Source organism: Herpailurus yagouaroundi, unplaced genomic scaffold, assembly GCF_014898765.1.
Source record: "Herpailurus yagouaroundi ecotype Mexico unplaced genomic scaffold, PumYag 196, whole genome shotgun sequence".
Classification (NCBI taxonomy): Eukaryota; Metazoa; Chordata; class Mammalia; order Carnivora; family Felidae; genus Herpailurus; species Herpailurus yagouaroundi.
Genome location: NW_024412427.1, coordinates 29,572,655 through 29,587,617, shown reverse-complemented (window position 1 = coordinate 29,587,617; position 14,963 = coordinate 29,572,655). Strand labels below are relative to the sequence as shown.

The window sequence follows — 14,963 nt, the reverse complement described above, 5'->3', positions numbered from 1 at the left end:
CTTACCCCACTTATGGAAGGCAAAGTCCTCCATCCCCAATTCACCGTGAATAATTACACGAGAGGGAGTTAAAAATGTTTCCTTTATTACATAAAGCCAATACTGCTACTTCTAAGTCCAACCGTGTGCATCTCTACACCGTTCAAAGTGTCGTTATGCCTGTGATGTTAAGGACAATCCCCTGCAAGTGTCATCAGGTAGTGGCTTCCGTGGGTGTCATCCATTACACCTGCTCCCCATTTCCCATACAATCCACAAACTGCTCTAGGAAATTTGGAAGTTCTCCCAGGCCCCAGCATAAACATGTACCTAATGTTCTTCCACACTTTACTGTACCAGAAGCAACAAAATTTTGAAGGAGACACAAAGAGGTCACAAGTGTCCCAGCTTGTCAATACACCATTTTATCATTTTCATTAACAAAGTATATTACAATGGAGCCCTAATTTGTGTTATAATGAAGTCGTTGCAAGGTATTGCACATTCTCCTAAGGACACACCGTGATTTTATTTCCAAGATGCAAGGTCACTCTCAGAGCAGTCTCCCGAACTAGCGAATGGAGAGCTTACTGCAGGTGCAGAGAGCTGCTTCCTGTATTCCAACCGCGTGCTCAAAATAGTGCTTCGCAAAATCAGCGCCGGTTAGAAGTGTGCACAATTCTGAGGCAGTCTCCATCACACAGTTGCTAGAATTAGAAGGCTGCCTGACTTAGTCTTACTGTAGTTAGTATATTAGTGCTGTTACATATGGTGAGGAGATTTATTTTCTAGTATGCAGTTTAGCTCCAGAGAGAATAAATTTGGGCCAAAATTATAACCAGATTATGACCAATTCTCTAAGCAAAGAAACAAAGTAACTGCTGAGGTTACAAAGATGCAGTGATTCTCTTCATACGGCCTTGTACTGTTTTGTGAACTGCATTATTAAAAATCATGAGTTTAACAAAAATCTTTACAAGCCAACCCATCAAAAACAGGCATCTGGCCAATAAGAATTTAATTTCACACCAATAAAATTTCAGATTTTAGATTTATTTAGGGCCATCTGCACATGTTTATAGAATATTTAATTTACTCTAACAGATGACAAGACAGCTCCCCCTCAGTGAGACCCTGGCCTAAACATTTATATAGCAAGAGGATAACATTAAACATGGAAGCTTTCAATTTGTGGCACTGAATGATGGTCTACACAGGGCATCCTTCAAAAGCTACAATTAAGGATCCACCTAGCTTTTCAGCAATACAAGCCCGATTGAGGTCTTCTGGCCCATTTGCTTGACATTCGTGTTTTATGCCTAGGAAGGAAAAACAACAATTCTATTTAAGAATTATCGCAGTAATTTAACCTATTTCTCTAAGACAGCAACTGTTTTAAAAGACTAGCGCTAACATGGATAGACAAACTGTGGTATATACAAACAACAGAATACTACACAGTGAGGAGAATCAATAATCTGTAGCTACATGCGACAAAATGAAAGACTAACAGAACGCTGACTAAAAGAAGCCAAACTTTATAAAAACATACATTCTAGATGATTCTATTTGTATAACAGAAAATCAGCCAAAGCTATTTTATGCTGCTAGAAGTCAGGGTGCTGGCTCCACGTGGAGGAAGGAGTAAAAGAAAGTGGTGTGACTGGAAGGGATATGAGGGAGACTTTTGGGGTGCTGGTTGTCAAATCAAGAAACCACCATTTTGTTCAGTTTGTGAAAATTGAGTTCTACAATCATTTATGATGCATACTTTTCTATAGCTACGTTGTCCTTCAATAAAAAGTTAAAAAGCAGGTCTAGTAATTTTCTTGGTTTTTAAAATGTAAGTAAAAATATGAATTCAGTGTTTTGATTGCACAGTTGATTTTAGTTAACTACACTGAAGAATAAGAGTATTTACACAACCAGCATCTCCTTTGCTCTAGAAGTTAGCTCTCCAGTGGTATTATACTATACGTTTAAGAACTCAATCACAATGAAAACTATGTAAAATGTGTTACTGATTGCTTTCTCAGAAAAATTACATCACCACGCTGCAGAATCAGCTCACTTAGGGAATCACATACAGTAGCTTCTCTGTAAACAGCTACTGTTTTTCAAACAGCTGCACTGTTTCTGACTGTTCATAATTTTAAGACCATTTCTTAAGCTGCAGAAAGTACAGCAGGTCAGCCTTTGGACCGCTTAGACTGACTAGAGAAAGCCAGTAATGGTTTCTCTAGGGAAAAGAAAGCAACAAGGTGACCATCTTTAACATCACCAGGCCAAGTCTATATAGCAATTCCATTTCCTTTACTGAAAGGCAACACAGAATAAGGACGGTAAGGAACCCATTGTCAATCTTTTTCAGTTGCATTGTGGAACGTTAAGGAGTCCCGCTAAAACATCAGCTAACCAACCAGTGAACACACTTCGGGTGGTGGGGGGGCGGCGAGAGCAACATCAACCCAAATGCCTGTGGAATCTGACATCTGACAGGCCTGAACTATGCAGCAGCAGGCTTCAAGAAAAGAAGTGAGTTTTCCTAAGCAAAACAAGCTAGAGCAAACCTGTTCCACTACAAGAATACAGAAGCCAGCCATGGTAAAACCAAACAAAAACCACACTGGGCCAAGCCCTATGACCTTGGCTCACACAGCTGTTTGGAGCTAGCCACGGCAAGGAAGGTGGTGGGACACCTCTTAAACTGAGCCTACACAATCCAGACCAAGCCTCCCATTCTGCTATGGAGAGAATCAAAGTCGAAGGAGGTTAAGCGGTTTGGGCCAGGGTCACACAGCAGTTAGATTACAAGCTTAGCCCTCATTGTAGGCCTTTGGGCATTTGCCCCATGCTCCTCCCATCATACCAACATTTCCTCCTGGCTGGAGGCAGTAAGTACGGTCAGGCCGTCTCATCAGGATCCCACTCACCCAGTGGCAAGTCAGAGATAACTGGCCAGTTCAAGAAGGGCACTTTCCTTTGGACACAGATGAGACAATTAGCTAAAATCATACCATTCCAGAGTAAAGCTAGAGACAGAGTATCCTTTCCCATTTATGAATGTCTCTTTTATGCAACTTTATTATGTCAACACATTCAAAGGCTATAAATTCACTACTTAGTATGACCAACACAAACCAATTAATCTCCACATGCCGTGTGAGAGATTCAGCAGCATCCCAAACTAGTTTAAAACCAGCCTAAACAAGTCCTATGGGGGCAATGTCCAGAGAATAAGGTGTTTGGGGGTTTTTTGTGTGTGCCCCCTACCCCTACCCCTCCCTGAGAATAAGGTTTTCAAGACAGGCTGTTCAGACCCGTAGTGACCAGCATAAGGCAGAAGACACGCTGAAAGCCGGGTTCAGTCCAGGTTTTTCCTCAAACCAGGCAGCACGTGCCTTCTTTGTCACCAAGACTCTCCAAAGGAAATAAGGTGCTTCTTAGAAAAGATGCAGCCCCCAATTCCAGGCTCACCACACCTCTAAATATTTGCAAGTAAATCTAATCCATACCTTGAAACTTCTTTTTGATTGCATCCTTGGAGCTTGCATAGATCATTTTACTTTTCAGAGGAGCTAGTTCTGGTGCCCTGGATAAAAAGATGCCAAAAATGGAAAAAACGTTTAGAGAAAGTACAATTTACACTGTGTTAAGCATTTGCATCAGTGATAGGGGACGGTCCTCAGAATCTCCCAGGAGAGTTTTACTAACTACCCAATTTTCCTATTTCCCACCTCCTTAGAGATGTCATGATGGACACGCATACACACAATGGCTCAGGTTGACTAAGGTGGAAACAAACTAGAACCACTGATTTAAAATCAGATTAACGGTCCATAATAAAAAATCCCCACACTGGTCAATTGACTATATCACCCAATTTGTTTTCTTTAAATTTTTTTCCCCATTTTTATCAATAAGTTCAGGCAAATTACAACCATCTTTATACAAGGTTTTTAACTCCTTCTGGTTAGAAAAAAAGTTTCAAAACACAGAAAAGTACAGAGAATAATCTATAAATCAAGTATTTGCCACCCTGAATTAAGAAATGCTAGCAACTTAAGCATTTTTGCTTCAGATTATTTGTAATATATTCTTTTTTAGAAAACAAAGTAAAAGTCCCCTTCTTACCCCTCACCAATCCCTTCATTTACGTCTATTCCAACGGCAAATTCTGACCACACAAGTATGTGCTTTCCATCTTAGTCTCAAATAGTAAAAGAAATCACAAGGATTTTTTTTTAAGCATAAGCAATTCAGCATTAATATGCCTTAATTGTCAATATTACTATTATCTTGTATTTACAAAAATGTTAGTGTCTCCCTCCTCTTGAATGAATTCTGGAAAGCATGCTTCACCACTTTCTTCACCAGCAATATTGAAAAATAATAGAAATATTATCAGAAATATTAATAGAAAAATAATAGAAATATTAACAATGGACAGAAAACTCTCATCCTATCCAAACCCCTTGTCCATGAACGGATCATTTCGCACAATACCATCAAGCCCCACTGCCTCCACGCCCCACTATCTCCATACACTCCTAGATGGAGTACAGCTAAATACTTTTAAACACCCAATGCTTGCATTCAGCTGCCATGTTTCTAGACAGTCTTCCACAGCCATTAGCGACAAAGGCTGGTGTGGACCTCACCTAATCCACTCCTCCCACAGCGGGCAGTCTCCATCCTTGGGAACCAGAAAACGCAGTCTGTGTGTCTCTCAGGTGCTTATTCCTCTCAACCTGAAGTTCCAAGGAGGGAGGCAGGGCCATAACCACCACCTCAGGTCTGGAAATTGCTTGAGCTGCAAAGTTACCTGGGTTCTTTCTTCACACAAAATAGGTCAGGGACAGGAAAAGGCATTAGCTGTTCTGATTCTACTCTAACCAAACACATATGTAGTTAGTTAATTTTGAGAGCGTGCATGCACACATGGGGTAAGGGCAGAGAGAGAGAGAGAGAGAGAGAGAGAGAGAGGGAGGGGGAGAGAGAGAGAGAGAGAGAGAGAGAGAAAATCCCAAGCAGGTGGGATCCTGGAAATCAAGAGTCTCACACTTAACCAACTGAGCCCCACAGGTGCCCTCTAACCAGATTTTTAAAACACCTTAAGAGCCATTTCCTGGGCCCTAAACAGAGGCTGCTGTGGGAAACTCCTATACAATTTTACAATTTCTTAAAGGAGCAATGCAAAACAAAACACTGCATTAACACTGAATTTCCCTTTCTTCTTTCCAAATATTCTCCAAATGTCCTTTAATAAGGACGTATTGTATTCACAGTGGGGGAAAAAAGTATAAACACCAGGGAAAAAAACAGCGCAAAGGAAGGAAACAGGCACCAACTTAAAAAACTAATCCTTTAGCTGCCATCTCTACCACTCAGCTATAAATCTTAGAAGGGCAGAGGTTTTACCTGTTTTCCTCACAGCTGTTTTCGCAGGCCCTAACACAAACGCTGGAATGTAGCAGAAATAAAAGTTCAAATCAGGAATGCATTCACCTGAGGTCCCATTAGCTATGATCCTTACGTATGTATGTCCGTGGCTGTCAGGCTTGCAGAACAAAAAGCTGCCCCCAAACAAGCACCCTGACCCCATATTTATATCCACACAGCATCTTGGTTTAACCAAGTTCGATAAAGGCTTGCTGCAATGTAACTGAGGAGTGATCTAGAGTTACATTCCTTTTAAACCAGAATTCTTTTGACTACCTAGCTCCATATCCCAAGCCATTGGTGGCACGCAGTTAAAAGCTAAGCCCCTCCTCGCCTTGCCCTGCCGCAAGCAAAAGTATCAAGAGGACCCTCGCTCCCCCAGAATCAAAGGCTGTCACCATTCCCCCTTCCATCGGAAGCTAGAGAATATTCTGTGTAAGAGTTCCTTATCAAGGACAGTAGCATAATACAACTAAGTAAGACATACATGTGTGACTGTCAACTCAAGCTTAATCTCAAACTTACTTGAAAAGATGAGAATAACTAATTTAAATAGCCTTTCAAGAAAAAGGCCACATCAATCACATTTATAACACTTTTTCACCATTTAGAACAATGTCCAGTAGAGCTTTCTGCAATGATGGAACTGTCCTGTCTGTGCTACCCAGTAAAGTGTCCACTAGTCATATGTGGCTGCTGAGCATTTGAAATGTGGCAATTGGACTAAAAAACAGAATTTTAAAATGTATTTAATTTTAATTATTTTAAATTTAAATAGCCACAGTGGCTAGTGGCTACCCTGAGCTAATTACAGTTGTAATACCAGTACCGACTTCAAAAGTAACAAAGCACAGAGGGACAAGGATGGGTGATTTAAAAAGTGAGGAGTTGGTTCCTGCAAGACATGTTGCAGAAGGATTTTGGTGTGCTAAACTTTCTCCTCAGGATTCCAGGAAGAATTTTTTGAGAAACTGTAACTTATAAGAAGTGAGTCCAGGGGCGCCTGGGTGGCTCAGTGGGTTAAGTGTTCAATTTCAGCTTGGGTCATGATCTCACAGTTCATGAGTTCGAGCCCTACATCAGGCTCTCTGGTGTCAGTGCAGAGCCTGCTTTGGATCCTCTGTGTCCTCTCTCAAAATAAACAAATATTTAAAAATTAAAAAAAAAAAAGTGAGTTCAGAGAATGCATAACATCTAGCTCCTGTCCCTTCTCCTACCAAAAAATTCAATTAATAAAAGTCATAGTCTTTCAAATACACACAGAGTAAAATTTAGTTTTCATCCCACAAACATCAATCCAACTAAGACATTATGAAGCCCTAAAAATAAAAACTAAATGACAACGACTGCAAATAGCTTGACTGAAAATCATTTTGGCCCTAGGAACTGGTTCTCCAAGTGCCAACAATGAGATCAACACTGAGTTTTACAGAGCCTCGATATTTCTGATGCTTACCACAAAAAAAACATCAACTCCTCTTTTCTGGATTCCTTGGTTTCAAAGCTTGCATCATACAAAGCATAGCGACAATCTTTTTCAGGAAGCATTCCCACAAAATGCTTGAAAGGATCGGTTATGGTTACACCAACATCTCCAACCAAGATCTCTTTCCCTTCTTCTACAATGATGCACTTTTTGTCTGCACTGAGACAAAAAATGACAGCCTTCTTTCTTTTCTTGATTTCTTCTGGTGTGGAGCACTTCCGAACTTTCATGTCATAAAAAATGCGACATACTTCATCTGCAACTTGCACTCCTGAGGCCTATAAGGGGGGGAAAAATCAGAAGGAAGCTTACAACTTTTATTGTGCCAAACATAAAAACACTATGTAACTTTTTGTTATAGAATGGCATGCACTTCAAATTTTTAAGAACTCATCATCCAACAGAAAAACAAAATCTAAGCTGTAATCACTAATTTCAGGCATTGAACTTTTAAAAAGATTACATACATAAAATATTCATCACTATTATATGGGAGTAAGAGAAGACTGAGCGACAGCAACCCCTCCTACCCTAAAACCTAGAAAAAGATGCTTCCTTGAGGTGGATTCTTTTCTTTTTGAAGAGGTTGTTCAGAGCCCTGCCGGGGACTAGTCATCTCCCAGTTTGGGTTAATGATACCCAAAATTATTTTCATAATTAACAACAGAGGGACAGAATGGCTGGGTTGGGAAAATCCCATCCCCCCAGCATATCTTTCTCTAATAAAAGAGGAGTTAAAAGGTCTTTGTTCTACTCACATTTCAAAATCATGTGATTAATATTCAGTAACATATTAGTCATATGCCTTTAAGATTTCACTCACAAAATCCCCAAGTTTAAGTTTTATTTATTTATTTATTTATTTATTTATTTATTTATTTTATTTATTTGAGAAAGAGAGAGGCCAAATGAGCACACACGCAGGGGAGAGGCAGAGGGAGAGGGAGAGAGAATCCCAAGAAGGCTCTGCACTGTCAGCACAGAGCCCAACTCAGGGCTCAATCCCACAAACCGTGATATCATGACCTGAGCTGAAATCAAGACCCTAACTGAATGAGCCACCCAGGCACCCCTAAAATCTTCAAATTTTAAATTAAGATCAGGGTAACTAAAACTGAGACTAGACCTTAATTGTTTTGACCATGGAAATGATAATTATGTGACAAGATAGTGGTATTAATGTAATCATCACACTGTAATACATAACTCTATCAAATCAATACCTTGTATATCTTAAGCTTACACAATGATATAGGTCTTTTATACTGCACATTTAAAAAAAGGGTAAGAAAATGTTTACTGCTATAGAAAGAAGACAGTTTAAGATCATACTGACCAGAAAAATAAGCCTTTTACCATGTTATACTTGCTATTCTGAAATGAGGAAGCAGTTACACATAATCTTCAGAGCAAAAAATCTAAAGCCAGTTTTTAATCTTTTCATCTTTAAGAAGTGTTCTATTTACACTAACTTCACTAGAGCCATAATTTGTAATGCTTCATTAACTACTGTGGTTTGCATGTTAGCTTTTCTAAAGCAAGATTTATGACCTTGACAGAATTTAAATACTAAACAATGCAAAATTAATGTCAAGTAATGTGATTAATAAAACTGCATATAAGATGAAAGGACCGCCCACATACGGGGAGAAAATATTTGCAAATCATATATATATATCCAGTAAGGAATTTGTATCCAGAATATTATAAAAGTCCCTTATAACTCAAAAATAAAAACACAACCCAAATTAAATAGAGTTAAGGGATCTGAATAGACCTTTGCCAGAAAGATATAAAAAGGGTCAGTAAGCACTTGGAAGGAGCGCTCACCATCATTAGCCACTAGGGAAAAATATATCAAAACTACAAGGAACTACTGCTTCACACCTACTAGGACTAACAAAAAAGATGGCAGTAACAAATGCTGGTGAGGCTGTCGAAACACTAGAACCCTTCTACATTGCTGACAGAACCGCAAAACAGTGCAGCTGCTTCAGGAAACCGTTTGGAAGTTTCTCAAAAAGTTAAACATGGAGTTAATACCTATCAAAGCCACTCCTAGGTATATGCACAAGAGAAATGAAAACGTATGTCCATAAAAAACTTGTACACGGGGGCACTTGGGTGGCTCAGTCAGTTAAGCGTCTGACTCTCAGTTTCAGCTCAGGTCATAATTTCATGGTCCTGAGGTATAGCTGGGCGTGGAACCTGCTTAAGATTCTCTCTCCCTCTCTCTCTGCCCCTACCCCACTTGGGCGCACACACTCTCTCTCATACAAAATTTAAAAAATAAAGTAAAACTTAAAAACTTTTACAGGAATGTTCAGATCAGCATGATTCATAATAGCTAAAAAGTAGAAAGACCCAAATGTTTACCAACTGATGAATGGACAAAGAAAACGTGGTAGTATCCATACAGTGGAGTATTATCCAGCCATAAAAAAAATAAGGTGGCGTTACATGCTATAACATGGATAAACCTCACAAAACATTATGCTAAGTGAAAGAAGCCAGATATAGAAGGCCATATATTGCATGATTCTATTTCTATGAGATGTCCAAAATAGACAAATCCACAGACAGGAAGCAGATCAGTGGTTTCCAGGGGCTTAAGGGGGAAAAGGAATGGGGAGTGACCACTAACAGGCATGGGGTTTCTTTGTGATGTGATGTGATGAAATGCTCCAGGATTTGACAGTGGTGATGGATGCACAACTCTGAATATACTGAAAATAACTGAATTATACTTTATGATATGTGAATTATATCTTAGTAATAAAGCTATTACTTTAAAAATGCACATAGGAATTCTGGGGATTAAAATATACTAAGATTCTAGCATGTACTTAATATTGAGGTAACTGGGCCATATAGTCATCTCATTTATTAAAAGAGCTCTAACACACTTCAATCCTATCCAATTCATATCTGATCATAATCTACTTCAATCCTATCTAATCTAATCCATTTTGTTTATAAACTTTTCACTCTAAATTAATGAAGTAGTAGAGAAAATTAAGACTACAAAACTACCTCAAAAGCGATACAATTTTATCACTTTCCTGCTTTTAAAAAGCAATTTTCTTAAACTTTCTTTTACTGCTTTAAGAGTAGTATTGTTCTGATCTTCAACAGTTCATCTCTGTTAAACAAGAATCTTTATTTTGCTTTTTTGAACAGAGGTGAATAAAATGTCCAAAGTAACAAAGATTAATGAACACTAGAAAGAGCCCTCACTTCCTCTAACTCCCTAGTCCATATGCTGATCCATAAATCACAATTGACCAACCCATATTTAAAAGCATGAAGGAAACATTGGAAGTCTTATATACAACCAATCATTTGAATGTACCTGTCAATATGTAAGTGAATTACCTCAAACAACACTTTAAATTATGACTTAGAAATAAATCCTATTAATCACATACCAGTAATTGAAAACAAAGTCAATATGTATTCTGCAATTATAATGCAACTAATCTCAGCCAAATCTAGCTGTAATTTAGAGGAACCTTAAAAGCTTCAGTAAGGAGAAGTTTTGAGCTTTTCTCTCTCAGAAAGGAGGTTTATGAAGTTTCTGATGAAAGGAATACTACAGACACTTGTACTTGAGGAAATTAACATTGAAGACTGTGAAGGAAAAACTGGCAAACACAATGAAAACAGGAAGACCACTTCTGAAGCAATTACAAATATCCAGAGTATGTTAATTTTAAAGACATCTAGGTGGAGATGACCAGTTAGCAGCTGGCAACGTGAGCATGTATCTGATAGGTATTTTGGACTATAATCAGTATCTTAGAGGCACTACCATTAAGTTGCAAAAGAGTAGCAAGTCAAGGGGACAAAGAAGAAATGATCAGGAAACCAGAAAGAAAAAGTTAGAAGGGAGAAAACAGCATCCTAGAAGCCACGAGAGAGTGGGCAGGAGGGGGCCAACAATACCAAAAACTCTGAAGCTTGAGAATGACTGAAACAGACCACCAAGTTTGGCAATTGAGTTTCTATGCATTTCAGGAGATTGGAGGAATGGGCAGAAGTCCAGGGTAATGGGCTGAAGATTTACTGGGGTAAACTGAGGAGTTAAAGACAGAAAGCACAAGATGGTTAATGGCAAAGGGAAAATAGTGTGCTAACTTTACAGAAATTGTCTTAGGACTGGGGAAATCTGACCATACTAAAAGTTTAAGAGTTTGAAGGAACAAGAGGAGGAAAACCAAAACACCAAAGGCGGGGGCGCGGTGTGTGTGTGTGTGTGTATACATATATATATATGTATACACACACACACACACACACACACACACACACATACACAGGGTGTGTATACACACACACACACACACAGACACATATATGTAGGGGGGAGAGAGAGAGAGAGAAAGAGTACTTAAAATCATCAGACACTTATAAATCACAAAAATTCTATGAGATGACGGGATCAGTCTTAGAAAAGAATATACAAACATCCCTTGATTTTCCAAAGTTCAAGTTATACCACTTTACTTTTATGAAAGACCTGCCATTAGTATGTTTTTGCAGACCAAAAGAAATCTAAAGATTTTCACTTTTACAAAAAAAAAAAAAAAAAAGGGAAATAGCAAAACTAGTGTTCAGCATTTGTATGGAAGCAGTGCATACCCCCGAGCAGTGAGGGGCCCTGTCAAGCTCCTTGCCCAGATCTACACTCAGCATTTCCTCATCAAGACACCATAGCTTTAAACAGTGTCTGTGGGCATGTGTGCTTTATCTTGATTTATTTTGTTCATTTGTTATCAAGGTGTGTCCTAAGGTATCAGAAAAGCCTAAGAAAAAAGGTCATGTTTTTGGGTCTGCAAATGCTCAAAAGTTTTTCCATATAAATTATTTTTTTGTTGTTTGTTATTTTTTAATATTTGACAGAGAGAGAGAGAGAGAGAGAGAGAGAGAGAGACAGAGCACAAACAGGGAGAGGCAGAGAGAGAGCGAGACACAGAACCCGAAGCAGGCTCTGAGCTGTCAGCACAGAGCCCTACGCCGGGCTCGAACCCACCAACTGTGAGATCACGACCTGAGTCAAAGTCGGATGCTTAACCAACTGAGCCACCCAGGCACCCCAAGTTTTTCCATATAAATTAATGGTAATTGCTACACCATTCTGGCTTATGAAAGGTTTCAAAGGATCACTCTACTTTTGGATAGTGGGGGGAACCTACACATTTTTCCCTCTAAAATAGTAAAAGGGGAGGGTAACTGTTTCGAGAAGGAAGACACACTGCTAAAAACTGTACTTGAAAGGCTCTGTTTTCTCTGTGAAGTATAAGCTAGAAGAAGTAGAGCAGGGGTTTGAGGGCATATTAGGTAAAGATTTAGAACAGCTGTTACAAGGAGTTCCCAAGGGGATCACCTGAGGCCAAGCAAAGAGGCTCTGAGGACATCTAAAGGTCAGCTGAGGTCAGAGAGGGTGACAGTAGAGCAATCTAGCAGTACTGAGATGCTGATGGCAGTTAGGTGGAAAGGAAGGACTCTGCATTCTCCCTAGGAGATTTTATCATGCGTAAGGTTTCAATCATCTAATCCAAATGACTCACACATTGTTCAGATTTCTGCCTGACCTGGAAGCCTTTACACCCAATTTCCTATCTAAAATCTCCAGCTGCATGACTCAAAAGAGATCGGATGCTCAGCATGCCCAAAGTCCTCTTCTACCCAGTTTTCCTTTCTCAGTATATACCACCATCCGGGTTACATAGGCTCCAAACCTAAGAGATATCCTCAACACTTCTTTCTCCCTCACCACATTCAGCCCTTTGGTTTTTTGTATCTTTTCCAAGACCTTCGACTCTCTCCATCTCTGTTGCCACTCTCCCAGCCCAAGCCACCACTGCCTGTTATCTGACTGCTACAATAACCTCCCAAGTGGTTGCAGGGGAGAGATCAAGATTATGTATACACCACACTGCTTCCTCCTCATGAGCACACAGGAAGACTACATTCCCCAGCCTCCCTTGCAAGTTCAGCGGGCAGCCATGGAGTTCTGCTTAGCAAAAGCTGTACACAGTACTACAAATGACTTCTAGCCCTGGCTCTTTAACAGTGATCTTCAAGCTCTGTCTTCCCCTGACAAGAGGACCTTGGTGGACACACTTCAAGACAGAAGAAGGCTGCCCGACTCCCCTGAACTCCACAAGATAGAGAGTAGTATTTTCTGTATCAAGTCACTGAGACTTTGGGTTTAATACGTTATTGCAGTTGTTCAAATACAACAGACTGCCCATGCCCACTGCTGATCCCCTCCACCTCCAATTCATCTTCTACACTGCAGCCAGAGATCTGAAACACAAATCTTATCTCCATGCTTAAACATTTCAATGGCTTTGCATTGATCTGAGGGTAAAAGCTGTAATAATTCTTTAACATCCACTGGTCCTACCCAGCTCTCCAGCCTTATCTTATACCCCATGAACTCTGTAATCTCACCATCCTGGCCTTCTTTCAGTGGTTTATATTGGCCATGCTCCCTCCCACCTTTGCTCTTACCTTACACTCTAACAGCACTTCCCTACCCTTCTTTGTCTAATTCCCTCAGCTCAATTCTCACTTTGCAAAAAAGTTGTCTGGGTCAAAACCACTATAACATCTATGACACCATGAATACCATGTACTCTATCCCATAGCACTTACCACAGTTTCAATGTTTGAATGAATGAATGAATGAATGAATGAATGAATTTATTTATTTAGTTAGTTAGTTAGTTAGTTATTTAGAGAGAACGAGCACATGCATGTGAGGGACAAAGAAAGAGAGGGAGTGGGGCGCCCGGGTGGCTCAGTCGGTTAAGCGGCCGACTTCGGCTCAGGTCATGATCTCGCGGTCCATGAGTTCGAGCCCCGCGTTGGGCTCTGTGCTGACAGCTCAGAGCCTGGAGCCTGTTTCAGACTCTGTGTCTCCCTCTCTCTGACCCTCCCCTGTTCATGCTCTGTCTCTCCCTGTCTCAAAAGTAAATAAAACGTTAAAAAAAAATTTTTTTTTTTTTTAAAGAAAGAGAGGGAGAGAGAATACCAAGCAGGCTCTGTGCTATCAGCGTGGAGCCCAACTCAGGGCTCAAACCTACAAACCGTGAGGTCATGCCCTGAGCCGCAATCAAGAGTCAGATGCTTAACTGACTGAGCCACCCAGGCACCCCTTTTTATTAAGTTTTTAATTTTAATTCCAGTACAACTAACATGCAATATTATATTAGTTTCAGGTGTACAAGTAGTTATTCAACAATTCTATACATTACTCAGTGCTCATCATAAGTGTACTCTTTAATCCCGATCGCATACTGCACCCATTCCCCCACCCTACACCCCTCTGCAACTAACTTATTTCACTTAGCATTATACTCTCTACTCCATCCATATTGTTGCAAATGGCAAGATTTCATTCCTTTTTATGGCTGAATATTCCTGTGTGTGTGTGTGTGTGTGTGTGTGTGTGTGTGTGTGTGTGTGTACACACCACACCTTTATCCATTCATTTATCAATGTACACTTAGGCTGCTTCCATATCTGGGCTATTGTAAATAATGCTGCTATGAACACAAGAGTGCATATATTCCTCTGAATTAGTATTTTTGTATTTTTTGGGTAAGTACCTTCAATGTTCTCTAAGATTATTAAATAATGACTGTCTCCCCAAATAGGCTGTAAGTTCCCTTAGACTGTGTCTGCTTTCGTTCACTGCTACATTCCTCTGAGGAAATCAAAGATTTCCCAAGACCCCCAAGAAAGCTTATTTGACCACTGAAGAAGATAAAGACAGCATATATAAAGCTTCAATACTTGGTAAAACTTACATTATTCCTTGATAAAGAAAGCAGAGATTAAATGAGGGGTCAGAGGGATGCAGGGAGTCAGGGAGGATTCCACATGTAAGCTGACTTAAAGCACTCCAAAATAAGTTTGAAAGAAGGAAGACAGTTCCTGACAAAGCAAACCTGGCACAAACAATAAGAGAGGAGGATACAGGAGGAGAAAATGCAGATGTGGACTGGCTTCAAGTGGAAGAGGCCACGAATAGTAGGCTGAGTTT

General features: G+C 39.9%; 1 protein-coding gene across 1 annotated transcript in view; it reads right to left on the bottom strand.

The window, feature by feature from the left end:
* Positions 1-64: 64 nt before the first annotated feature.
* Positions 65-14,963, bottom strand: part of DSTN (destrin, actin depolymerizing factor) — a 35,322-nt gene continuing 20,423 nt past the window's right edge. The window contains exons 2-4 of the mRNA XM_040447773.1: positions 6,878-7,185; positions 3,495-3,571; positions 65-1,298 (exon numbers count right to left, since the gene is read on the bottom strand). Coding sequence (XP_040303707.1) covers positions 1,189-1,298; positions 3,495-3,571; positions 6,878-7,185 — 495 coding nt within the window. The 3' untranslated portion in view covers positions 65-1,188. The remainder of the gene's footprint in view (positions 1,299-3,494; positions 3,572-6,877; positions 7,186-14,963) is intronic.